This window comes from Spea bombifrons, chromosome 1 (genome assembly GCF_027358695.1).
Source record: "Spea bombifrons isolate aSpeBom1 chromosome 1, aSpeBom1.2.pri, whole genome shotgun sequence".
Lineage (NCBI taxonomy): Eukaryota > Metazoa > Chordata > Amphibia > Anura > Pelobatidae > Spea > Spea bombifrons.
The window spans coordinates 85,084,808-85,112,287 of NC_071087.1; the positions used below are offsets into that span (position 1 = coordinate 85,084,808).

General features: G+C 38.8%; 1 protein-coding gene across 3 annotated transcripts in view; it reads left to right on the forward strand.

The window, feature by feature from the left end:
- Positions 1-27,480, forward strand: part of CORO2A (coronin 2A) — a 56,802-nt gene that overhangs the window by 18,639 nt on the left and 10,683 nt on the right. For 2 of the 3 annotated variants that reach the window (XM_053465780.1, XM_053465778.1), the window contains exons 2-5: positions 20,325-20,525; positions 24,356-24,472; positions 25,330-25,479; positions 26,635-26,814. In XM_053465780.1, the coding sequence (XP_053321755.1) occupies positions 20,325-20,525; positions 24,356-24,472; positions 25,330-25,479; positions 26,635-26,814 (648 nt within the window). Of the gene's footprint in view, positions 1-10,888; positions 10,998-20,324; positions 20,526-24,355; positions 24,473-25,329; positions 25,480-26,634; positions 26,815-27,480 lie in introns of those variants that run through there. The other variant, XM_053465779.1, reaches the window with a different exon arrangement.

Here is a 27,480-nt window from a genome sequence, read left to right on the forward strand (position 1 = left end):
TAAAAAGGGATGGAGCTATGAATCTCTGCGGCTTTGCAGAGAAAACGGAAACTGAGGACGTGTGTATTTAGGAAAAATTGGCATGACTGCTCATTCTGTTTGACATATTTGTCACCGTATGAAATCTCCGTTTTCAACCCAGAGTTGACCTAGTTTGGAGAAAAATAGCTGGAGATGGTTAAAAATAGGATTTCTGTGTGGCAGGCTGTGGGCTATCGTACGATGATGCACTAAAGACAAAGGCAATTAGAAAAATTCAAAATGGCATGAAGCAGATGCCCTGAATGATACCGAGCTGAACACGTAAACTTTATCCTATTGTCTTTATAGAAACTGCAGCTAAGAAGCTTTTTTTTTTTCCCCCTCCACCGAATATTGTAATTAACCTGTTCTTGAGTATTATTTTTAAAGGTTTACCACTATTGAAAATACTAAAACATAGATTCTAGCCACATCGAAAGGAAAAATGGTTTAATTTCTTTTTAGTAATGAAGCTTATTACATTTGAATGGGATGTATATGCCAAGGCATGCTAAAGTATTCTAAGAACGCCCAACCCTCTAATATATAATCATAATTGCATATAATTATTCTGACAACTGAAGGAATGTAGGATATAAGAACATGAAATGGTTTCGTGGTGGGTAGTCACTACTTCCTCTTTATGTTATTATTGATTTCTGCGCTCGTTATCAGTTAGTTGGAAATCACGCAAAATGACAAATCTTCACACTTCCTTTGTTGCTGTAATCCCGCCAGCAGGGAGTCATATTAGCCTCTAGACTGTTTACCATAATGAGGGATTAATACATTTAATATAAAGTAGTAGACATGCCAAAAAAAAACTCTCTGAAAAGACTTGCCACCCGCTGCCTCATAAAAAGATAACATGTTGAGTCGCACAGAGCTTCACCTAGACCTTTCCCATACTTCCTAAAGTTTCTGGCAACCAAAGTAGGATGTGAAGTGTGCCTAGAAATGTCGTTAAGACAAAGTATTAATTATACATCCACCTCGCAGCATAATTAAGTACACCGCTGGTGACAGCGTTGTCACGCTCTTGTGCCCAGATGCATTTGCCTTATTATCATACATACAGCTTAAAAAAAACTTGACGTTACCTAACTGTTCTGGTTTATGTTGTGTTTTATATATATATATATATATTATTTATATCCATTTTTCTTATTACCAATGTTTTTATTTTTTTTCCGTTCTGTTGCGCAGCAGCTGAGTACGCTAAATGTTTAATAGGATTACACGTGAACCCCGTATGATCTCGATTTGTCATGCTTTTTTCTTGAATGCAATAAAAACCCTAACCAAAAGAAAATTCTCTGAGTAAATTGAATTGCTTTTAGTTTTCTATTTGCGCTTTTGGACTTGGTCGTCAAATGTGTCTTTCCGTGAGTCAAATTTGTTTCATTCTGAAAGCGCCAACATACTAGTTTTGACTTTATCAAGGTAATTTTTCAACCTGAGAAGACTTGAGCTATCATCTGTTTTTCTTTTTTAATTTTAATCATTTCATCAAAAAGTAATGAAAGCAAAAGAAAATATTGACATGAAAGATGCTTATGAGGCCTATTAAAACTTATTTGTATAGATATAGATTTCAATATCTACCACCCGTTGCACAGTATACAACTATCCTCTACCACCTCCTCAATGGTACCGCCACCCATGAGAAGGGCAGCTGTAAAGACAGGTTTAGTACACATGGATGCTGAAATATTGAAATTAAGGGACAGTTGAATTGTTTTGGCTCCTTTCTGTGCGTTTGTTTTGATGTCGTTTTTAATTTTGGGTGCAAATTATAGCATTGGTTACCTTCATTATTTCTGTTTCTACAAACATTTTAAAACAGCTGTTTCAAGTTGATCAAAGAACATACTATTTGAGTAATAATTGTCTCCCTTGCCCTCCCTTCAAAGGAAAACCAGCGAATCTCTCCACTCTTGGTGTTAAGTCACTGCTTTTCTGGCTCATCTTCAAGATTATTCTCAAGATGAGCTAAAACTAAAGTGATCAAGACATTATGACTTAAGTAATGTCTTCATCTCTTAAAAAAATACATAACAGCCCTTCTCCTCTGGGCCTTCCCAGTATAGCTTCTTGCCAGCCGTTGCTTATTTTCTGAGTGCGGCAGAACTGCTGGTGCCAAGATGACGAAGCATCCCAGTGGGTTTACTACGTTCTCAAGTCATACCTAAACCTCTTTTTGTTGTCCCAGATAACCGTATCAGATTAGATGCATTCAGCTCTTTGCTATAAGAACTGTGTTGTCATAACCTCTCTCACAAAGAACTTTCACAACTGATTAACAAAGTTTTTGCCTTGAAATCTTTTATCAGTTTTATTATTAGTGGTGGAGAATATAAACTAAATCTACATTGTAATCAACCTAATCATTAAAAGGTTTATATAAATTACTAGGGATGCACTGAAATGAAAATTCTGGACTGAAAAGTCAGAAACGAAAATGACCCCCGAAAATAACCACACTTTTAATTTTATTAAAGTAACACACCAAAATTGTACAAAACAAATCAATATTTATCTATCTATCTATCTAATATATATATATATATATATATATATATATATATATATATATATATATATATATATATATAAATAATTATGATTGTTAACAGACATCGCGCTCCTATCATGCCCAGGCATACCCAGGTTCCAGCATGTACTGGCTGACTTGGCATGATAGGAGTGTGATTGCTAATAGCGTTGCTCGTTCTCTGTGCAAACAACTTCTCTTGTTCCGCTCAGGGGAAGCAGGGACGGAGCAGAGTCATGTGACGTGAAATAAATTCACGGGACTCTACAGGGTTCCTGCTTTCCCTGGCCTGTACAAGAGACGCTGCTTCCCCACTGTGTGAGCAACGCACAGATAAGCAGCAGGGCCCCTGCAGACAATTATTTTCGTCCGTTTTTGTTTTTTATTTCGGCGTTTTGCGGTTTTCGGACGATATGTTATGGCCACCGATATGTCGGTGCATCCCTATAAATAATTTCTTTTTGTTATTTTGCTTAATGCAAAACGCATGGAAGTCTACAGCAGTCATCAGAGACTCTTCCTGCAATGGCTGGTCTATAGACCAGCAATTGCGTCCCAGCTGCCAGAGTCAGCTTCAGGGACAGGGGGAGAGGGTTCTTTGGTCTCCACATGAGTGTGGAGACCTGCCCCAACCCTCCCCTGCTGCCTGATCGCTCCACGAGAGCGATAGTGCAGTGTTAACCCCTTCAATTCCACAATTGTGTATAACACATTTGTGGCATTGAAGGGGTTAACATTTGTCCCCACAAGCTTGTGGGGACTAAATATCAGTCAATGCTGTGCTCCAATGGAACATCAGCAATGAAAGCGTTAAAAAAATGTATATATATCAAAAAAATAAAATAATAAAAAAAAAAACAGCACTGACCTGAAAGTCCAGGGTGCTTCCAGGTCAAATGCTGTGAGTTTAGTAAGTGGGCTGATGATGATCAGATGACTCCTAACCAACTGTTTAAAAAAAAAAATCCTGGCTCCTAACTTTTTTAGCTGGCGCCTAGATTCACAACAAATTTGTCAAGCCCTGGTATGTGTATTTTTGTTTTCTATTTTTTCTATTAAAACAATACATATGTTTTGTTCTTGCTAGTATTGGGGAATGCATACTACCTATGGAGTGTTTTATGAAATTTATTATTAAAAGTTATAATTTAAATTTGGTTACAGCTAAATCTCTGTTTTGTTTGTTACTTTGACCGCTACAAAGTTTGGTACTGGAAAGCCAGCAATATTTTTATTTGCCCAGAAAGCAAGGGCAAGAGGTTTTAAAGCTAATACATGCAGCAACAACTGGCAGCCTTGACGGGTGCCGTTAAAAATGTTAAATTGGTCTGATGCAATACAAAGCGTACAAAGTAAATATAGATGTAATTCTTGGGCAAAAGCCAATTCAGTGTAACATTGCCCTTATGTAATTCCCATTAAATGTATTTATTTGGAGTTATGTGGATAATAAGCAGGGAGTATATTCTCTCCTATTATCGGAGTCCTGTCAACATTGGACAAACCCTACGTGATTATAAAGTAAAAGTACCAGTAAATAGCTAATCACTTGACCAGCGTTTTTGGCATAACTCTTCACCTCAGTAATGAGGTTATGACAACTATCTGTGGGTTTCCTGGTTTTGGAATTGTAGTTATAAGGGCAGTTTGCGTACCAGCAAATACTATGTTTACAAAAATCTAAATACACCATTTATCATAAATTGATAGCTGCCATGATGAGTCAACTACTTTGTTAGGTTTGTGTGACAGACACCACTTTGATTCTTAGTCGAAAATCTCTATCTTGGCTTCTTCTGGCCACTACACCTATTTCCACATAACAGCTGGGGCACTCCTATGCCTTCTGGCAAAACCCAGATGTGCTGTCAGATGGTACGTTTTGAGTGGTGTCCTCTTTCTTTCCACCCTTTCATAGGGATAGGTGTTATGCAGACCTCTTGGTAGAATTAACTGGTACACCACTACTCCCCATCCAGCCACTGAACTCTGTATAGAGCTCATTCTGAATGACTATTGACTGATTTGTTATGAAGTTTGAGTGCCTAGTTTTGTGGGGTGGGCTTCTCTTGGCAGTGCTTCAAGTGTGATGCATCAAACTGTGCTTACTGGGATAGTGAAACGCGTTCATATTTTGTTTTAATCATTTTCCTAATGATAAGGTAAGGTAATGGTAAGGTAATTGTTGTGCTCTTTTATCTGTATGCGTGTAATATATATGATACAGCAATCAACCGTAGATTGACCACATGAAGTGCTGACCAGGCACCCTCGCTTGGAGAGTCTATGGTGGACCATATAATGTGTAAAATCTTAGTAAAATCCTTGCCATCAAGTAGTCGGATTCCCAGTATTCATTAAGATGGCCAATGTACTCTGCCCCACGAATTTAGCTCTCCGCGGGAAAATGAGACTGATGACTAGTGAGGTTTCCCTTTTGAACTGGTGCATTATGAATGAATTTCTCAGTGTACAGATCAACCTGCTTATTAATCCTCAAATATTAGCTTTTACTCACAGGTGGAACCGTCGACCTATTCTTTTTCCAAACAGTCTATGCTGATATTAAGCTAAATAAAGGTTTCTATTGTCAATGGTTCAGTGTTCAGATACACATTCACATTGGTTATCTTCAAATTACAGTCAGTACGAATGCATGCTTTTAATTAACCACTTAAGCTCATATTGCAGTTTGCACACAAATGAATCTCTGTCCAAACAGTCTTCCATTGTGACATCTCCATTTTATATAATAAAAAAAAAACTACGCTGTTGATATCTAAACTGTATTAACCAACGTGATCTTGGGCAAAGTTATGTTATACAGCAGGATGCTGATCCAGACAGATGCTTTAGAGAATCACCTCTAAAGAGAGACACGGCATCTGCCTCTGAATCCGATCATGGTGGAACGGAGATGAGTTTAGACCTCGGTTTCTCAATCTGCGGTGTGCTTTGAAAACTTAATGTAGACTAGCTGGGAAGCTGTAAAAAAACGGTGACGTTGATGCTGTGTGGTAATAAACTTTAGCTGTGGGTTCTTGTTTACTATAGGGAAATGATTAGGGTCAAAATAAAATAGCTGCACTCTGGTTTAAAAATGATTGCGAAGACAACAAAGGTAAGCAATTATGCTTTCCACTCAAGATCTCTTGCCTGCTTTTGTATATATTTATTTATTGAAAAGAATAAGAATAATGTTTGTGAAAACTTGACCACTCTGCAATGGTATTGCAACATTCAACAGCAAGTCTTCACAGAGTGTAATAAAAATATTGTTTTTAGAGGTGCAGCCATTTCCCAAGACATTTTTCTCATGAAGCAGCTGAACAAAACGCGCTTTCTTCACCGAACCCATTTTTTTTCTGTGCATCATTTCCCTGGGCAATAATGCTCGGTTACATACATGCCAGTTGCCTCTTGGCTAATCCGTGTAGCCGGTATGTATCGGTTCATGATTGTGCTTGCTTGAGGCATATGTTCCCAGTGATATCCCCCAAAACTATATGCTTACACCAAATTCAAACATACTCTCCCTGTATTGATGCCACATATTAGAGTGAGCATAGTGTTTTCTCATTTAAAATAAGAAAACAATCATTAACTATGCATCTCACGTGGGTGGGGGCTTATTATTTTCATAATAAAAAGTAAATTATTTTTTATTAAAAATGGGGTTCACTGCCTCCTAGAAGTATTGTTCAGTAATATACATTGAACCAGTCTACCAGACTGGATGAGTGCAAACCGTCTTGGCTCCTAATATAATATGTAATTCCGTAGTTAGATTTGCTTAATCTGACATATTAAGACTCATGCACAAACAATTTGGTTTCCAGTTTCTCTGGCTACTTTCCAAGGAAAGGTCAGATTCAAATACAGCATACAGGGAAAATTGGAGGCAGCAGAATGGTTTAGAGAATAAATGACAGAGACACATTTTCATGTTGTTTGAACATTTATCCAGATTTAATTTGGAATTTAATTCTCCAGTTGGAATTTGTTATACATGCTTTCTGGGCCCAAAGTGTGGCAAGAAAATGCCCCCCCCCCCACACCGATATACCACCACCACCAGCCTGAACCGTTCATACAAGGCAATGTGGATATGCCAAAGTCTGACCCTGTTTGTTGTCTACTGTTATAGACAGATTACTTTTTTTTTTACAGTGCTTTAGAATATGGAGCTGTTATTATAATCTGTTTATAATGCAGTGTGTCTTAAAATACGTTTTTAAAAGGAATACATGGTGGTCATTATTACTACAAAACAGCCAGTTTTACATTGGTTATTTATCTGGAACTGTAAGAAAACATCCCACTTGAACGGTGATCGAGAGAGATTCTTCATTCCAAACAGAGAAGGTTTTTTCTTGTAGACATGAATCCAGCTGTGCTTCTACACAAGCACTTATCTCATAATGTGATTTCACCGTACAATTATGTAGACGTAAATCACCTCTTTTGAGGTATTGCTGTCCACTGATGTAATCTCTAAGATGTCTGTTAGGTCCATGGTAATTTAATTCCCGGGAGAAACGGGGGAAGCTTTAGTCTAATTTATCTCATGGCTGTTTTTCTGCTCCAGATCAAGCCACTGTAACTATGAATTATGCTACCATACAAAAATGTGAATGTCTTTTTTTTTTTTACTTTTAAATGATATGTTCTCTTTGCATTTTCAACTGCTGTTGAATGCAGTAGATTTTTTTTCTCTATTTTCACAAAAAATATCATTTTCCCAATTCAACATTTCCAAACTAGGACCAATTTTACCAATAGAAATACTTTTGATATTGTATTACCAAACCTGGGAACATTTGTAGGTTGATGCTCAGATCACTCTGCAAATGCAAAGTTCTTGGGCAGCGTGCTAGAGGCAGTACTTGAAACTCAAATTATAAATTTAAGGACTTAACGGTATGCTGTATGTCGGGTGTAGCGAGACAAAGGTCCATGAGCATAAGAAGAGGAGGGCGTTTTTGTTCCTACATATTCTTTGTTCTATTGTTCAGAACGATGTAGCAAAGATCGCTGACGTGAACAGGCAGAAAAGTCCAACTGTGCTGTCTTGAACTTTCCAAGTTGAAGCACCAAGATAAAATGTCCACACGCAGCATCTCAGTAGACAACATGGGGACCCCCTCTCATTATCTGGTCCCAAGTCTCTCAACCCCATTGTTTATTACATTTAGTGAAGATTAGTATCACTGATTTGATTTTACAATATACAGGAGTCAGCTCACACCGTCTTGTGTCAGAAACTCTGTGGAGCTCATTGTATCTCATCAAGGGTGAAACTTGATGGACTTAGGTCTTTTTTCAACCTAAAATGTTACCGTATACAATAATGTTAGCAGTGCGTGTCTTGATATAGACCCATAGGGGTCAAAATGTCAGCAGAACCAATTTTTGGCATGTAAGTTGTTACTTTTTTCTGTTGACTATGCGTTATTTTGTAATTGGTACTTTGAGTAAATTGTAATATGTTAAATAAACCCCAAGCAGTTCAATCCAGTCCCATTTAGGCATGATTTAGCATTGAGACTGTAACAGTGCCTTGCTCATATAACTCCCATAGCTTAATCATTTAAAATTACATTATATATAATGTGCCCCTTTGGTTGCAAAGCATGTTTGGTAAAGCTGATCTTGCATGAAGACTGTGATAACTGAGGCATGTAGTACCTTGTTTGTATTCTTAATCTATGTGTATTCTACAGGATTCAAAGACTCCAAACTACATTCTACTTTCACTTTTTACATTTCAATTTTACGTACAAATGCTTTCTCGAAATGCATGACATATTAATACTTGTATGTGAAATATTTACTAAACTATCTTGTAAATCCCCATTATTATGTGTATTGTACAAATCCTTAATTTTTTTTTATGCCTTTTTTTATCGGTGTGGTTGAATTCTCACGTTCCAAGCATTACTATATGATCGGGAATTAGCTCATGGCTTGTTTTACAGATAAAAAGACATGTTTGTGACAAAGTGCAGCTAGGATGTTAGTGCATCAGGTTAATATTTTTACCCACAGATTACCTGGAGGCAAGAAGGAATCTTTAGGAGGCTTTTTAAATCCAGGTGTATATGTATGTGTGTGTGTGTGTGTAATGTATATATATGTGTGTGTATGTGTAATATATATCGGCTTGCTACTCTGCCACATACCCCCGATATGCCACATACCCCCTATATGTCACTCAGCCCCCAGATATGACCTTTCAGACCAGACTTTTATTATTATTACTATAATATCTTTTATTTCTATAGCACAAACAATTTACACAGCACTTCTTACAATACATATATTCAAGGGGTATGATAACACAAGAATTGACAGACTAAGACAAAGTGATACATTAGCCCTGCTCACAATAACATGTTTATAAAGCATGGGCGTCCCAAAAATTACACAAGGCCGCTCCTGTATTAAAGCAAAATAAATGTTCAACCTTCTTGAAATATATAAGTGTGACCTTTGTTCCATAAACGTTTTAATCATAATTCTTTTTTTTATCTTCCGGAGCAAATTTTGTTATATTTATATGCATGTTGTTGTCACTTGCGACTTGAAACCTTGGAAAAACCACATTAAATGTAACAACGTTACAAAAACATTATTGAGCTGTTGAAGTGATGATGTGATAATGCTACCTAATTCTTTTGCTATTATTTCTATATATAGAGTGTGCTAATGTTCTCATGTCATCGAAGTTTGCCAAGGTAATTCTTCAGACCAAAGGAAGTTTTCCTCCTTCATATATATAGGTGTAAGTGTGTGTGCATGTATGTGTACATGTATGTATGTATGTATAATTTATATATGATTTAGCTTACTATCAATGCCCAGAAATGCATAGCAATCAGATGAGATCCAGGACTGTGAGTAACACTGCCTCTATGATCTATGAATCCCCGTATCATGTAGTTTCCACAGACACATGTGTTGGCAGGAGGAATCTGATTCATCATTATGAGTAGAGCCGTGTAGGCCAACCTAAGGTTGCCTCTGCTTGCCTCTTATTCATCCCTTGAATGATTTCCAGCTCTGTACTTTATACCCACAGGCAGTACAAGACCTTTTAATTACCTTAACCCCATAAATATCTTTACAGACCAACAATTTATTATGTTGGGTAGACATGGGATGACTTACAGGTTGGTAGAAATGTTACCTGGTACCCGTTTAGCATTTATAAATTAGATTATTCAGGCGTTACAAGAATAGTACGCAGCAAAATATTTTTAGACAATGGACGGCTCTTCTGACGCTTGTCCTTCTGTTGCCAGCGTTCCAAATATTGATGCAAGTATTTGCTTCTACCATGAGGACAGATTGTAATAACTGCGTGTGTACCTCCCAAGTTTTTGGCTGCTTCAAGAATTATCAGACCACATACGGTACTAGGAGGGAAGCTGCAGCTTTGTTGCTGCAGCTTGTCTCTGAAGTCGGTCCTATGTTTGTTTTTTTTTGTTTTTTGATTTTTAAAGAATGCATTTTATTGTGTATGAAGGAAATAATATTTTTTTTAAAAAAGCTTGGCTTGGCTAAGTCCCACCCAGGATAAAGCTTGGAAATATATTTAAGTACGTTAACCTCTGTAGCTTTGGGTCGAGGTTATCGTTCCATTTAAGTGCTGATAATATGGTAACCAGGATAAAAGGTGATTTTTGCAAAGTGTATTCCTAAACGGGTTATTGTCTGTTAATTAAAGGGAAACTTGCTCGTGTTTCCATTATATTAAGTTACATGTGTAATGTTTTTTTTTTTCTAAGAATATATTTTTTTATTAAATAAGTTGCAATGGTGACATCAAGGAAGCCGAGGAAGTTCAAGTATAGCCTGCATTCTCTTGTTTAACTGTCTGGTTCGGGAACAGTTAATTCCAGCAGCTGGTGAGCAACAACTCTGACAATCACAAGCTAAACCTTGGGTCTGAAAAGGCAAGTTGCCCTATAGTGTTACAAATTACTAAAAAAATCAATATTTAAAGCGCCAGTGATGTCAAAAGCATGGAGAAACGCTCTGTAGAGCAGTATGAAATTGGGAGGGGGAATGTAAAGGAACCGTCATGCAAAGAAAGTTTTAACATGACCAACACTTTGCGGGTATGTACTACTTCTACAAAACGTGCCATTTTATACGGATTTATACAGATACTCGTTTAGTGGGTTTGTGTCTCTTTAATTCTTCATTCTGAGAAGCACACACCTTTTTATCGTACCAAAGTATGCAGATGCATAAGATTCTTTCTGCTTAGAGGAAAGGACAGCTGCTCAAACATGAGTAGGAAGCCGTACCTGTACGCCGCAGGTTTACTAATGTCGTGTGTTAACTGAAGGGATAGATCATACCCGATTTTCATTTTTAGACCATGGTGGAAAAAGTGAGCACGGAGACCGCACAGGTACATTGCATGAAGTCTGCGGATGAGTAACTGATTGTACATGCAGGCAATGGTAGGGTGTGTGTGTGTGTGCTGGTTCCAAACTTGCGTGCCGTGCTTAATATAACCCATAACACATAATCATATTCCATATAATATTTAGATATTTTGCTTCTGTCGCTCAAAACCAGTTTGTTGAAATTGATTTAATTTCAGCGGTAGTAGAGGTCATACAATTCTTATTATACGCCAACATTGTTCCACGTGGCTTTATAACAGCCTGGGACAAATTACACCAAATCATCAGTTCTGATTTTTGCATCACATTTTTACCCTTCAAAAGAACAAGAAGCGTATTACACAGTAACATGACAGAATATGTAATCCATTCTATTACACATGTATATCTTGTTTAAATATTTACAGTCTGCAGACGTAGGAAAAAAGATAAGATGGATTTCTCACAGATTTTTACATGGTTAAATTTTTCTTGCTGTAGATAATTTTAAATGTTGCTGTGTATATTGACTAGTTTCTATGGTAACCATACTTCTCAGAAGTCTCCTTTTTTTGAAAATATATCTAATGTGCTTTCCTTTCAAACGCCGTCGCCATCTTCACATCAAGGTTATACAGCGTAACGCTGTTAGGTAATGCCCTTATCTAATTAATGATGGTTTAGCTTAATTACAATAATGCCATTAATCGCTATATTATGTCTGCTTAGCCATATTTAATGGTCGGGTGCCTTAATGTGGCTAGCCTCATGTTTATTGAAAGTATATACTTGTAGGTTTGGAGCTTGTATTTCTAGGGAATAAACAATTCAAAATATTATAGACATTGAAGACATACATGTATCGGTTCGTACATGTATTGTTAAAGTGTTTAAAGGAGGGCAGTGAGTAGTATCCCTGGCAGCTGCTTTCTGACTTATCTCAGGCAAGACCACCACCCAAGACCCATTGGTGGCGCACATACTCCTATTGCGTCATTCTGTGTCCTTGGCATGCTAGACATTATAGTGTTCGGTACTTTGGTAAATATAAGAGCTTCCCCACAAGGATCAGAGATTATGATATCACGAGTTCCTCCTCAATCTAAACCCAGAATAAAAAAATAAAACAAAAGTGAGAAATAAGAAAATTAGAGACAATTTAAATTTAAATACAGTTTTTATTTTTAAACAATAAAAAAAGACTGCTGAGCTTTTGTTGACTACAACTCCCACCATATTCAGCCAGAATGATGAGGGAGATGGGGGCTGTAGCTCCAAAAACCAGTGCATCAGAGCTGAAAAAAAGATGGCATACTTACGAAAATTGTCTATTGTTTTACCTATATTGTTTGCTTTAGCACAATTACCAAACTTAACCTCATGCCTAAACTGCGTTATTTTGTGTGCCGTCTTCTGCATGGTCTCTGTGTGAACTCCTAAATGTGTGGACAACCACATTTATCTGATGAATTTCTTTAAGGGAAGTAGGAGTTTTGGTTTGGATTAAATAAGATTCACCAGTTAAAGTGCAAGTTCTCGCTAAGGTTGTTATCTAAATGTAACTTATAGCATATGAACATTGTCCTGATTCCTCCAGGGATAAATGTGTCCTGAGCCCTGGGACACGAAGAGTTAAAAATAAACCAAATAACTAATTATATAATGTTTTATAGCTCAACTCTTTTCCAGTTGGTAAGAAACTAAAGCACAGGGCTGTACTGTGAGAAAAGAGTCATGCTTTACACAGGTTATGAAGAAGTACCGGTATATGGGCTGGGATTCAGAGGGTACGGTGTTCGTTTTTCTGCAGAGCGTAGTCGGACTGCTTGGATAGTAAAAAAAAACAAAATAACAAAACATTAAAAACTATTATGTATGAAGATCGGTTCTGGTAATTCTAGTAGGCAACCAATAAAAATGTTCTTTCTGATTTGTTCCTTGTGCGAAATATTATTTTTTATTATTATAACATTTTTTCGTTAGTTATACCTGTTACTCTCATGTAAAGGTTAAAGTCCTAGCCAATAATAATACATAATCATCATTTACAGTGTTTTTATGAATAGTGGCAGCATTAATATGGTGGATGATGTAATGGCTACAGTATTCGTTGGGTCAGTGGAACGTCTTAGTTTTTAACTATTTGTGGCTCCTGTTCACCTATTCTCCTTGTCCAGTGCCCTGTGGAGGTGTAGCTCCTACACCGTGTGTTTGGGTGTTCCATTAATGGCTCGCTTCACACAAGCCTCCTCTGTACCTTTTGGGAAGTGGGTGTAGAAGGTCTCTGGCTGTGCTTGACTAAAAGATTTCTGTATTCGGTTTGTGTGATCCTTGACATATTTGTGCTCTTTTAGCTTCTTTTTTTGACAGCTGCAGGGAAGCTACCAAGCCCTTTGCCCCAGCTGTGTGTGCTTGTTGAAACAGCTAAGATATCTGAGTAATGACTATGTCTATGACTCTGCACAGACCTGTCTACTAGTAAAAGGCCCGTTGGTTTTCGTTGAACTTAACTTCTGTGGCAGAAGTCGGGAAACTAATGAATTGTCCAGAAATGTTGAGGCCCTTGTATATATTCTGCAAGTGACGTATTCAGCAGGAAACATTGAATTTAGATTTTTTTTGTTTCTCCTTCAAACAACACATCTTTCTGAAAACTGGAATGTGGGGGCAGGATGAGAGATCCACCGATGTCCTTGGGAAATATACAGTGTTTAGGCTTCTGTCATTGGTATTACATAAAGAACGCACAACGACAGGAAGAAGAGTCTGCCATCAGTCATATACGATTTGGAGAAGACACTGTACTATTGTTTTAGGCTGAATAAGGATTATACTTTTTGTATAAACACTATGGGAAAGGGCATACTATCAGAAATTGTAATTTTTGAAATAATGTATCATAGTTCCATAGTAACATCCTATAAAAACATGATATTTCTCCACGATGTCATGCAGCCTAAATAGAAAATAGATCAATATTTTCAAAAATTAAAGACTGGCTCTTTGTCTTTAGGTTTTGTAGTTTTTTTTAAAGATGAAATTGATAACAGATGAATCCGTAAATAGTAATAAACTGTTAAAGCCGTATATGTGTGTAGAGGTGTGTGTGTATGTATATTTTTTTGTTTATATCCGACCTTTTGCTCTGGTATCTATCGCTCAGGGCTTATATCAGCCTTCAAATATCTGTGATTTGCTGGTTCTGTTTGTTTTAAATGACTCCTTGGTTACAATTACACACATTAAACTTTGAAAACATAGAAACATTACGAAATCCAGGTATGAAAGATCGTTGTGATAAAAGCAGAGGCTGATGAAAGGTCAAGTAAAACTATTGAAACTGGGACAGCTATTGACAGATGCTGAAAGACGGAGAGTTTTAGTTTCCCTTAAAGAAAAACACACTAGAAAAAGCAACCAAGCATTGAGCACTAAACTTTCAGGGTACATTGTCCTTTTCAAAAGAAAAGATTAATTAAAGACTGGGGTGAGGCTGGCATGGACACTCAAGAAGTACGGAGGGCACAGTAGACAACCTAACAGTACCTAATAATTATTATTTTTTTATATAAAGCCAATAATTTGCGCAGCACTTCATTCAATACATACATTTATAGGGTGTATAGACTAAAATAAAGAAGCAGAGGCTCAGCACTCAAATGGTAGGGTGAGTTTATTTCACGCAGGCAACGTTTCGACGCACAGGTCTTTCTCAAGTGTGTCGAAACGTTGTCTTCGGGAAATAAACTCGCCTTATCATTTGAGTTCTGAGCCTCTGCTTCTCTATTTTGGATTTATTGAAAGACTTGGTGGTACCCTGGCTCGTGCACCATCTCACTACCGAGTGCTGCATTCCAATCTTTTTTTCTGTGTAGGGTATAGACTAAGAAAAACGGAAACATTCAATAAAGAGGACCCTGTTTGGAAGTTTATAATATAAAGTGTGTAATGTTGTATAAACATTTGCTCGTGGTTTTAAACACAGCATATGACCAATGATAAATGTGTAGAATAAATCACATAGTTTGCATTTTTCCCCCCAGTAAGGGTGACTTTTCTAGTAAAGGGCGGTTCTGTTGCAAGTCAAAGGTTTGGGGTGTGGCTGTCCTGAACAAAGGATGCCATATTCATTCAAGTGACAAAAAAATATTTTAACGTCTTTCTAGATCACTACTACAAATCATCATGATTTTTCTCTTTAATTTACCCTACCTGTACCTTTCCCACTTCTTCTTCCCTGCTGGCATTGTAAAGGTGAGCTTTAAGCTTAGATCCCATTAAAGCTTGTTCTTGGATTTATTTTCCAGCTTGTTTATTACACTAAAAACGCATAGAACCGTAAGTGGAATGATAAATATCGGTAACTTGTGGTTTCTTGGTGCAAATGTAACCCAGAACCTTGTTTTTGGAAGGAAGAAAGAACCTTGAACAGGTGTGAACATTTTTTTTTCAATTGCTTATAGCGTATAAAATTAATGCACCCCCCTTTGGTTAATAACACATAGCAGTTCTTTTTTTTTTTAACATTTTTATTGTGTTGAATGATGTCATTAAGTAAGGCCCACTTAGTAGAGTAGCCATTTTGTATTGACCTTACAATTTGTCACCATGGTTGAAATGTTCTGGGAACAAGGTGACAAACACCATTTAGTTGACAGTTTACTTTAATCATGCAGTAAAACAAACAAGAAAGGATGAATCCTAAATAGAGAATAACCTTTTCCCTGCACAGACAGGCTTTGAAGGATGGCTACATAAGCAAGGCGACATGTCAAGTGGTATGTCTTAGTCTGTTTACCTTTCTCTCTTCCACTCCTCTGTGTGGTTTCACTATGCTCACCATCTCTGTTGCAACAACAAATCTTTGGCCTCGATCCAAACCAGTCTGATATTACACCCTTCAGCAAGGTCTGAAAATATTCTAATGTCAAAAAGTTAGTTGTACATATTTTGAATACCAAGAAACTATTTCAAACTTTGAATTTGATTTAGATTTTACCCCAAGTGATAATCTGAAAGGCACACTCTTAAAACAATGCCCCAGAGATCTACAACCTATCGTACGTCCAAAATAAACCCAGCCATGTTCTACTGTAACTGGTGTGCAGGGGAAGACTGGTAACATTCAGTCTAACTGAGAAGTGGCCCAGCAATACCCAAAACTCATTTGGCAAACATGCCATATGCAGTTCTGTCCAAAACATGTTGAAACAAAGATATTCTTTTTGTGAAAATGCGTAACAAAATCATTGCTATGACTCGTATGCCTATATTGCAAGTTACAGACCTCAAAAAAGGCTTTGAGTGATGGCCCGAAATGTTAGTCCGAGCAGTCTATAGCACAATTGGTCCCTTGCCATCTCTGCTGGTGTAAGGCTGTTTCCATTTTCCCGGTATAAACTCACTATAGAATCATACAGAGCAACAGAGCCAGTAGTTGTACAGGACAAAGACGTCATGGCGTGTGGGGCCAAGGGGTAAAATGATGTTACATGGTTGGGACATGAAATGCTTTGCTAATAAATACAATTTGTGTATATGGATGCCATTACCCAGATCTCCAGACTAAAATTCCAATGTAGCATATAAAAAGTTCATATCCCCAGGGCCCTCCATCGTTTTATATGGTGGGCTGTCATTTTGGTGTCCCTCATTCCTTGGTAATTTGCTTTTGCTAAAATACCCTTTGTCTTGTAGAAACAATCCCAGCATTTAGGAGCCAAACAGAAAAATCTGGGTGCAAGTTAGATATTTTTAGGAGCCTGAAAGAGGTACACCCATAGATATGAATACAAAATGTTAGGATCCAGATCTGAAAATCTATGAGCCATGGCTACGTGGCATCTGGGATTAGTTAAGCACTCTACTACCTGTAGAGGCATACCAGCCTCACTAACAAGGCCCAGCAGAGGCCTAAACGTACTTCTGCTCATTCCCTTAAGATGCCTTGTATTTTGGTTGTAGACTGCCCTGGTTTGAGTGATTTAGTCTGATAGGTTGACAGAGATTAATATGTGGGGGGCATGGTATTTCTGAACTATCCATTCTTGTGTGAGCTAGTCTCCTCCTTCTGGGTCGGCATTTTTGCCTAGCCTGTTTAATAGGCAGCATGGCTGAGGACAGCCCATGGATGATCGGATGCAGCCTTTTATGTGAGCTTCCTTCTCCTCTGGGCCATGTCAAAAGTACACTTTCAAATATATAAACGTAGAATGTATAGCACTGTATGCATAGTTCTCAATATAACCTAAACATGGCTTTTTTTTTTTAAATATAGGAGAAGTCGGCTACCAAGCAAACACTGATGGATGTTGCCATTTTGGTTTCATGGGAGAAAGTCAAGAGAATAAGCTGACTAGCTTTTTAAACCAAATCTAGGGCCATTTTAATTTGTAGTAACATCAGGATGTAATGTAAAGGGCATGGATATGGTGTGGCTGTGTGTTATAATCTGCTAACAGAACCGAGAAATCTTCAAATGTAATTTAGACTCTATATTACTATTAAAGCAGATATTCAATAAAATGTTTGGTCTTTGGTGTGGATTTTTGTAATGTCATTGACCTGGAGCGCTCTGTCTTCTTGGAAGTGGCTTTATAAGAGGGACTAAGTGCTTGGAAACAGGGCTACACGTGGGCTGGGAGTAAGAGAGAAGGTGGACAAGGGCTGGTATGAGTAACTGATACATTCTATGGCATTTATCCATTAAAAGCAAAGTACCTGGTTCCTTTTAAATATAATTTACATGTAAGCCTAAGGGTTCTTTAAGGGACTTTTTCACAAACTGTAATCAGGGACCGCAGCCCCAATCAGGGAACTGTCTCCTAAAAATGGAAACGTGTTTGTTCTGCCAAAGTTTGTAATACCTAAATATGTACCGACAATGCCTATGCACGTATACCCATATGCACCCCATGGCTCTGCCTGCATGATACAAACAGCAGTGGTGTTTGCCAGTTAATGATAAGGGTACTTATTAGTACAAAAGAACTTTACAAATGAACAATAAACTGGAATTGCCCATCTATACATTATCATGCCTATAGGACCACTGTCTATGCAGAGGTAAATTGTCCTTGGGTGCACATTGTCTATTGAAGAAGTAAACTGGAGCATTGCAGGGCTTGTGCATGTATAGCATGTTAAATATAATTGAATTTTTAATGATAGGCCATTGCTCTCCATAATTTACCAGCACTCACTAGCCGATATTGATTTTTAAGCTGCAGTGAGAGCCAACCCTTTTTACATTAATCACTTAGATGTACTGTTTTTGTAATGGAAATAACATTGCAGTAAATATAAAATGTTTTTTTGTTCCAAGTGAATGTTTCATTAGAAGGCACACCCCAGGGATCTCTAGTGCAGTCTTCCAGACTGCAAAACCATGTGACTTAATTATTGATTTATTTAATTTTATTTGTATTTTGATCACATACTTATGCCTTTTTTTAAAAAAAATCTTGTCTTGCTGATGTGAATACCTCTTTCGGATTTGTGACATTATTGACTTGACTATAATGGTCAAAGTTTCACTGATAAAGCCACGTTAGTGAATTCAGTGAGAGCGTTACTAGGCAGGCCTGGACTGGTCATCGGGTAAATGCCTGGTGGCCGACAGCTCTACACATTCTCCCTATTTGCCATTCCAGAGGCAGACCGGGTGCTGCAGCTTGTGGGCTTTGGCTTGAATACACCCAGTGGTGCGTGAGCATAAATGTAGCATGCTGTCTGGCATTTCCAGTCACTGGCCGCCCCTACATCAATTGGCCCTGGCCTTACAGTGCTAAAGCTGCCTTGACATCGCCAATCTGGCCCTTTTACTAGACGTGGGCAAGTTTCCATACTAATGTTTCTTGGTGCCAGAAGACAAAGACAACAAGGAAGTGTGATTTTTCTAGCTCAAATAGCTGAACAATGCATGCTTCTATTGTCATGCAGTAAAATGCACTGGAGTATAATACCTGCATATAGAAATACAATTTTGGGCACTAGACTATTCTTTTAAGTAAGAAAGCTTGTAGTAAAATGTATAAAAAGGTTCAACCTGCCAGAGATTTGAATGCCACTTAAATAGAATCAAAATCTCAACAAAAAGGTATTTAATCACTCCGATTACTGTGATTGGCCTACATCAAGCTCATTGTAAGAAGCTCAACCTAAGACTTGATGAATACATGTATTTCATATTGGGGCTGCTACTTTGTAGATTTTATTGCCCTGGTGTAAATAATTTGATTGTAACATAAATTTGGAGCAATCATCTAATTTACTAAACCCTGGCCTTGCTTGTGTCTATTATGCATATAGATTGAACATTCACTGCTGTGAGGTCATCTGCTAGATAAAGTGCAAAGTATGTTTATTAGTGTTATGTGAAGGAATGCAGTTCGATTGCATTGTAACAATGCCACACCTGATTTATGACAGTAGTTATGTGTGTAGATGTCTAGATGTCATTTTACATTTTTCTGTATAACATCTATAAATAACAGATAGTTTATCCCATGGAATGAGAGAATCACTCAAGCAAAGGAGAGTTGATGTGGCCGGCGTGATGTCATGACACTCTCATTTGTTCCAGCTTGCTTATATATTTTTACTGTAATTATTGGCACAAGGAAATGGGGCTAGGTCATCCTAACGGTTCCACAAGCCCAGAAAAAATAGGAATTGCTGGGATTTTTAAAAAAAATAAATGGATGTAATCAGCTTCACATCCACCATGGTCTGGAAAATTCAGTTTCTTGTATTACTCCTGAAATTATCCTACACAAATTCCTGTGTGATTGACTTACGTTCCAGGGATGTTGCTGGTTAAACTCACTTGCAGGATATGATTTCACCTGGATGCAAATTTTTATGTTTCCACAGTATTCTGGGAAATGTCACAAATGATGAATGTTTAATAACCCTTTGCAGGAAAGGTGGTATCTTGTAAAATAAGTTGTCTTTTAATTCTATCTTGCCTGATCATCGTAGGTCTTGTGGTGAAATTTAGGTTGCATATGGGACACCATGAATGAAATCCCATACATGCAAGCTGTAGGTGCGTTTGGCCAAACTCATCTCCTGCAAACCATGGAGCCGGCGGTTGGGGAAATGTACCAAATGTTTAGAAAGAACGCTAATGCACCTCACTATGCATTTGAATGAAAACAGATGAGAAATAAGGTGACCATCATCTGTCATAGTCATTAAAGTGCATATAATGGCAGGAGTGTCCCTGTTGATGCTGCTCTAATTCCCGTAAACAATTAGTACCATGTACCATCATCAGAAATAACATTATGTTGATCTGTTGCATAGTTCATGAAATTCTAACTGGTGGCATTTTTCTTCTGTTTCAGATGTCATGGCAGCCTCAATACCGAAGCTCAAAGTACCGTCATGTCTTTGGTAAGCCTGTAAACAAAGAGAGCTGCTATGACTGCGTGCCTATCACAAGAAGTGTTCACGACAACCATTTCTGCGCGGTAAACCCAGTCTTCATTGCGGTAGTGACAGAATGTGCCGGTGGTGGAGCCTTTCTTGTTATACCCTTACAGCAGGTATTGTGAGGTGTTTCCATCCTGGTTTTTCATTGGAAAAAATGTATGTTACCTAACTGAGAGCAGTTTGTTTTATTGTATATTGTTTAAAGATATGCTTCATGGGAACACAGAAACAATTTTAAATTATTAGATGCCAAAACTGAAATTGTTATGCATTTGTACTGTTGGCATTAACACAGCCACTTGAAAAGTATGTTGGTTGGTCTATTCGCTAAGAACTCAAGTGGTCAGTCAGGTTAAGGGTTAACTAGACTGACCAGACTAGAATTCACTTGTATACCCTCACATGCAAAAAGAGTACTCTGCGTTGACTTGAACACACCATCTTCAAGTCAATGCGGTTTATTTACTAAAGAGATGGTTGATATGAGAGCTTGTGGGAAAGTTGACGTTTCAACCCCTTGACCTTGCGGAATATTATGAAGACCCATCCCCAATAAGCGTCATATTTGCTGGCCCTTTGTAATAGATAGTTTAGTCAGAGAGATTTCTTTAGTGCCCTTACCCATTAAGTTAGGTGTTACACAGGTCCAGCACTGCCCTTCGCTCTAGGAGAAGCTGCTAGTACCAGTGTTGGGCCTTCATAATAAATGGTGATGCGAGGGAGTAGAAGCACAACTCTCCTTGAGACAGCAATGGAGGATGCAATGCACCCTAATCGCTTGTGTCCACTGCTGCATGGGAGTACACCTGGACAAACAGTGACCGCTTTACTTTTTTTTTTTTTTTTTATTATAATAATATTTCATTTTTTGGCTGGCCTCTTTCCCCAGGCCAAAGATGAGGTATCAAGGGTCTCAGATGATCCTTGGATGGACCTTCGAAAGCTAAGTGAAGGTTGTTTTTCCACATGTTGCTCTCATGCAAAGTGTGCTTGAATGGCCCTCATCCATGACTACCTGGGGGCTCAGCAGCAGTAGGAGGTGCTAGGTAGGATTTTTTGTTTTCCTCCCCATTCTCAGTACTTCCCACCCACTACAGCTGACTGGTAGCCAAAGTATAATTGGGGGCTAGCCTGGCTCCCACACACCGCTAGTCCTGCTTCCTGAGATTCCAGCCACCCCCCCCCCCCCCGGGAAAAGGATAGCTCTAGGAAGTTCCCGGGTATAGTAATAACACAAAGATGACTTGATAATCTTCACTAGCTGCTCTTGTGTTTACTGTCATGTTGAATTTCACTCGTGATTCAATTACAAAAGACAGGAAGAGGACAATGTTTGAGGCGTATTAAATCTGAATCTTTCTGTAACGTTTCCGCCAGTTCCACAACATCTAAATAAAGAAAAGATTAAATGTGACCCTGCAGACGCTAAGCTGTCACGCTTTGTATACATAGGAAGTCCGTTACTCTATATAAACACATATTTTAAGCATAATATATATATTATAATTAACACAAACCGTTTATTAGCTTTTATACCCTAATGTTAAGATCTTTTTTATGCCATATAGTTTAGCCTCTGCTGAATCTGAGGTCTTGGTTAAAGATGCTGTTCCACTTAGGGAGGCTCAAAAAATATTCTCATGTAATTGCTGCTTGGTCTAGAGAGAAGTTAGAGAAATATGTCTGCCATTTTATTGGTCTCCTCAATGCTCCCTTTACGTTTATTGAAATGCTACTGTTGCCTAGAAACAGTCCTGTCATTCCTCCAAAGCCTTCCTCTATGTATTACATTAAAGGAGGCGGACCACCTATAGCCACACCCACATATATGTGCAAAGTAGGTGGCTTGTGGGGGTGGAGCCAGGGGGCGGCAAAATATGTTTTGCCTAAGGTGGCAAAAATCTTTGCACCAGGCCTGCACATCAGCACACCTCATTGCAAGCACATTACACATACACACATGTTGTCCAAAGGTAAAATATTTTATTTGTGCACACCTCATAACAAGCACAGCAACACACCTAATAACAAGTAGTAAACATACACGCATACATTGCAAGATAGAAAAAGGCTAAGGGGTCTTAATATGTATAGAAGAGAGGCGAGATGCAATAGAAACATTTAAATACTTAAAGGGATTTAACAAACTACAGTAGACAAGCTTATATGAAATGATAAATTGTCTATAACTAGAGGGTCAAAGGCTTTGGTGTAACGTAGGGAAATTCTAATTTACTGAGAGGGTAGTAGATAAATGGAACTGTCTCCCAGCAGAGGTTGTGGAGGCAAATACAAGGAGAGAGGTTAAACATGCATGGGATAGACATAAAGCTATTGTTCGCTATGGGACCAGGCCAAGGAATAATAGGGGTTTGAATACCTTACATGGGAAAGAATGGACGGACTTAACAAGCAGAATGCTTCTTAGCTGTCATTAAATACTTTGTATCTACATACATAATTAAAGTTATTCAAAAAAATCTGCCTGCGCATATTAACCCCTTCAGTGCTGGGGTAGCGGCTTTCCCATGCTACTCTCTCCGCACGAAGCGAGGGACAGCTGCATGTCTGGCACCGAAGGAGATAATGTGTGCCGCAGCCACTTGAATTGCTGCTTTAAAGCTATTTATGTTTTTACATACCAAATCAGTACGGATTGTGTGTTGGGATACATTTTAGATTACAGCTAAAAGTTTCCATATAAAGTTTATTTTAAAACTAGTTCTACACCTGAGTTGGTTTGTAGTGTGCATTAAAATTCCAGTGTCGCCACCTTGTGGTCAGTTGAGAATTAGTTAATGTCTTCCATGTCCAGGGCTTTTTTTTTTTTTACTCTACTAGACCAGCACAATGTTTTAGCTTTTTCTGTGTCTTAAGTGAACTGTTATTTCCCTCTTAAGTTTTCCTAACTTTTTTTTAACCCGCACCAAACCCTAAACCCAACCATATCTAGCTACTGTCTCTCAAATAATTTTTTTAGAAAAATGCTAAAATTCAAAGTTTGGGGGGGGGGTTAACCAGACTTGGGACCAAAGTAACACTATATTCTTACATTTAACCAATGTTGATTATTGGTCACAAAGGGGTTAATTGATGTTTGATCTCTGTGGCACTTGGAATGGCTGACTCTAAAAATGCCAAAAAATAACGCTATATTTATCGGATTTACTGTTGTATAGAATTAACCCTGTAGATCCATACTTGGCAGAGCTATCCCTCACAGAGATACGGGAAACGAAGGATTTTGTTGTTTTACGTTATGAAATCAGGACTGTTAAGAAGCAAGCTCAGAATTGCCAGCTGTCTCAACTTCCATGTTGTACATTAATCCCTTATGCATTTCAATGTTTGGCCCTTGTCTCTCCATTTCTCTAAGCCATATATGTTGGGATCCTTTTAGTCTTTCCTGATATTCTTTATCATGGAAACCATTTACCATATGAACTCTCTGCAGTATATCTATATTAATCTGGAGATGTGGTTACTGAAACCTACACATCTCTAGTCTGATGCGTAAGGTGGCTTGGTGCCTCCCCAAGCCTTCTTCTACTACAACCCAACACCCTACTTTCCACCTCTGTTACATTGTCTGCCGCCGAACTCCCAAATCCTCTTCTGCTGTTGTCTCTGTTCCCATAATACTATACACGGCCTTCGCATTTGTTTATTTCTAAATGTATCATCATTTGCCCATCTCTTTCCAAAACAAAACAGAAAAGAATAGCTGAAGCTGGGATGAAATGTGGCCTTCTGAACAAATGTGGACCTCAGCCAGAAATAGTCAATTAATAGTCTGTCAACTCAGTTCCTTTGTTATCTGGAGAACTGTAACCTCAAAGGTGTACTCAACTTCAGGTTTTACTCCCTGTACAATCTACATGTAGTTCCACGTTGTTTATGTATAGGTTTAACTTACTAACAGACTGTCATCTTGCTTTTGCAGTCAGGAAAACTTGATCCTCATCACCCAAAGGTTTGTGGTCACAGAGGAAATGTACTCGACATCAAGTGGAATCCCTTTAATGACTATGTAATAGCTTCCTGTTCAGAGGATGCATCGGTAAGGAAATTGAGAAATTAATTATTATTGCATGAACAGGACCTTATGGGGAAAAAAAAACAGATATCAAGAAAGTTCTATATTTTTTTTTTTATTCTGTAAACATGCGTTGTAGTTGTAGGTCGTAGCTGTTGCTTTTAGTTAACTACCATTGTGTCTGTGCTGCGTTGCTCGAACGTTATGAGCCAGTATGCTCCAAAGAAATTATTTCTTCACATTTTCTATAGACTATAGATTGCCAATGGAAGTTCCAGGTCTATCCACCAGAACACACAACACTACACTACCCAGTGAGGTTTATTCACTAAAGGAGATATGAGCATCCACTATATATTATGAAGGCCCAACCCCAGTTAGGCTCTGCAGCAGGAAGAGCTTCACTGGCCCTACATAATATATAGTTATATCTGCAGTATTGCTTCAAAGCTTCCTCAAACCTTTCCAGGTTTGACCTTTTTGTTATGAATAGCGAGTTTTTGAGTTCTTTGGCTAGTTCGGTTTTGATGATTGTAAGCCTAATGGATTGTGTTTAATACGTAAGGAATTTTCCTCATCTCATCTGTTCACCATGTGGTGAATCAAATATGTTACCTTAGTGTGTGTACTGTAAACTGTAATCCAAAGTATGTGCTAAATGGTGTAACAAAATGCTAATATAGTTATTTGTGGGCCAGGATTACTTCTGCGAACTATATGGGGTTTTGGTTGGTGGCAGGAACCCTGTGCAATTTGCTGCTAGTCACCTCTCCATTAATATTGTAATCTTAATTTGAAAAAAAAAACTGACTAAATTGATAGTTTATGTATAGTATAGTGTATTTGAAGATGGTCATATTATTTATCATCTAAACGAATAGGTGAAGATTTGGGACATCCCAAAGCCATGTCTTAGTAAAAACCTAACAGTCTCCCGGAAGGAGCTACTGGGTCACACCAGAAGAGTCGGGCTTATCGAATGGCACCCAACAGCTAGTAATATTCTTTTCAGCACGGGCTATGACTACAAGGTAAGGTGTTTCTAGGCTCTGTTCATTGAGTCTTTTTTTAAAGCATGTGTATGATTGATATATATATATATATACCGTATTGGCTCGAATATAGGCCGCACTTTTTTCCCCCACTTTACGTTTTTAAAGTGGGGGTGCGGCCTATATTCGGGCTCTAGCGCCCGACGCCCGGGACATGCAGTCCCGGGCGCCGGGCAGGCAGCGGGGTTAAGATACAGATCCCCCGCAGCGGTGCAGGGGACCTGCATCCTTCTCCCCGATACGCTCAGACAGCCTCCCCTGCCAGCACTTCCCACGGGGGGGGGGGTGCCGGCACGGGAGGTTATCTAAGCGTTTTACATCTGCCCACCCCCGACTTACCGGAGCAGACTCCCGGGTGTCTTGCGGGGCCGGCGGGAGACATTTACGCAATACGCGCATGCAACTTCCGGTACCGGAAGTTGCATACGCGTATTGCGTAGATGTCCCTCGCCGGCCCCGCAAGACACCCGGGAGTCTGCTCCGGTAAGTCGAGGAGGGGGGGGCAGAGGAGGACAGCGGCAGCGTATCTCGGGGAGGGAGGACAGCGGCAGCGTATCGCGGGGAGGGAGGACAGCGGCAGCGTATCTCGGGGAGGGAGGACAGCGGCAGCATATCTCGGGGAGGGAGGACAGCGGCAGCGTATCTCGGGGAGGGAGGACAGTGGTAGCATATCTCGGGGAGGGAGGACAGTGGCAGCATATCTCGGGGGGGGGGCAGAGTGGCAGCATGTTTTTTTTGGTGCTTTTTTAAAGAAAAAAAACTTTTCCTTTAAAAAAGCACCAAACTTTTAGGGTGCGGCCTATATACGGGGGCGGCCTATATCCGAGCCAATACGGTGTGTATATATATATATATATCAATGTGTGTGTGTATTCATTTGTTTCATTAGATGTGAACATACATCTGCTAGTCTATCTGAAGGGTCATAAAGAAATATATTCTTACATGTAAAAATAACTCAATTTAAACTCTTATCTGTCTGTAGTTCACATACTGGTGTTGTCTTCAAATTTTACATGAGCAAAGTGATGAGTGGGATACATATCACGTGTTATTCTCCTATATCATATATTCTGAATTATCTTAGTAAATGATTAGCAGTTTAATGAAACCAATACATTATTTCTTCTACAGATAATGATATGGAATCTTGACAATGAGGATGCCATCATACATAACCCAGTGAAGACCATTGATTGTCATAAAGATGTCATCCTGTCCATGTCATTTAACACAGATGGAAGTCTTCTCGCCACGTCTTGCAAAGACAGAAAAATTAGGATAATTGACCCTCGTCAAGGACTTCTTGTACAGGTTTGTATTGTATTTTATTATTATTATCTGGGAAATGATTAGCTGAGTTAAAAGTAACAAAGACATTGTGGTTTGGATTACCATAAGACAGGGCTTGACAAATTTGTTGTGAATCTAGGCGCCAGGTAAAAAAGTTAGGAGCCAGGATTTTTTTAAACAGTTGGTCAGGAGGGATCCGATCATCATCAGCCCACTTACTAAACTCACAGCGTTTGACCTGGAAGCACCCTGGACTTTCAGGTCAGTGCTGTTTGTTTTTTTTTTTAATAATTTTTTTTTTCATTTTTTTAACTCTTTCGATGCTGATGTTCCATTGGAGCACAGCATTGACAGATATTGACATTGACAGCTTGTGGGGACAAATGTTAACCCCTGCATTGCCACGAATGTGTCATACACAATTGTGGCATTGAAGGGGTTAACGCTGCACTGTTGCTCTCATGGAGTGATCAGGCAGCAGGGGGTGTTGGGGCTGGTCTCCACACTCATGGCGAGACCAAAGAACCCTCTCACCCTGTCCCTGAAGCTGCCTCTGGCAGCTGGGAAGCAATTGCTGGTCTATAGACCAGCCACTGCAGGGGGGAGTCTATGATGACTGCTGTAGGCTTCCATACCTACAGGAGTCATCAAAGGGCTTGTGGGGGCTCGTTTTTGCTGTTGCTGGTC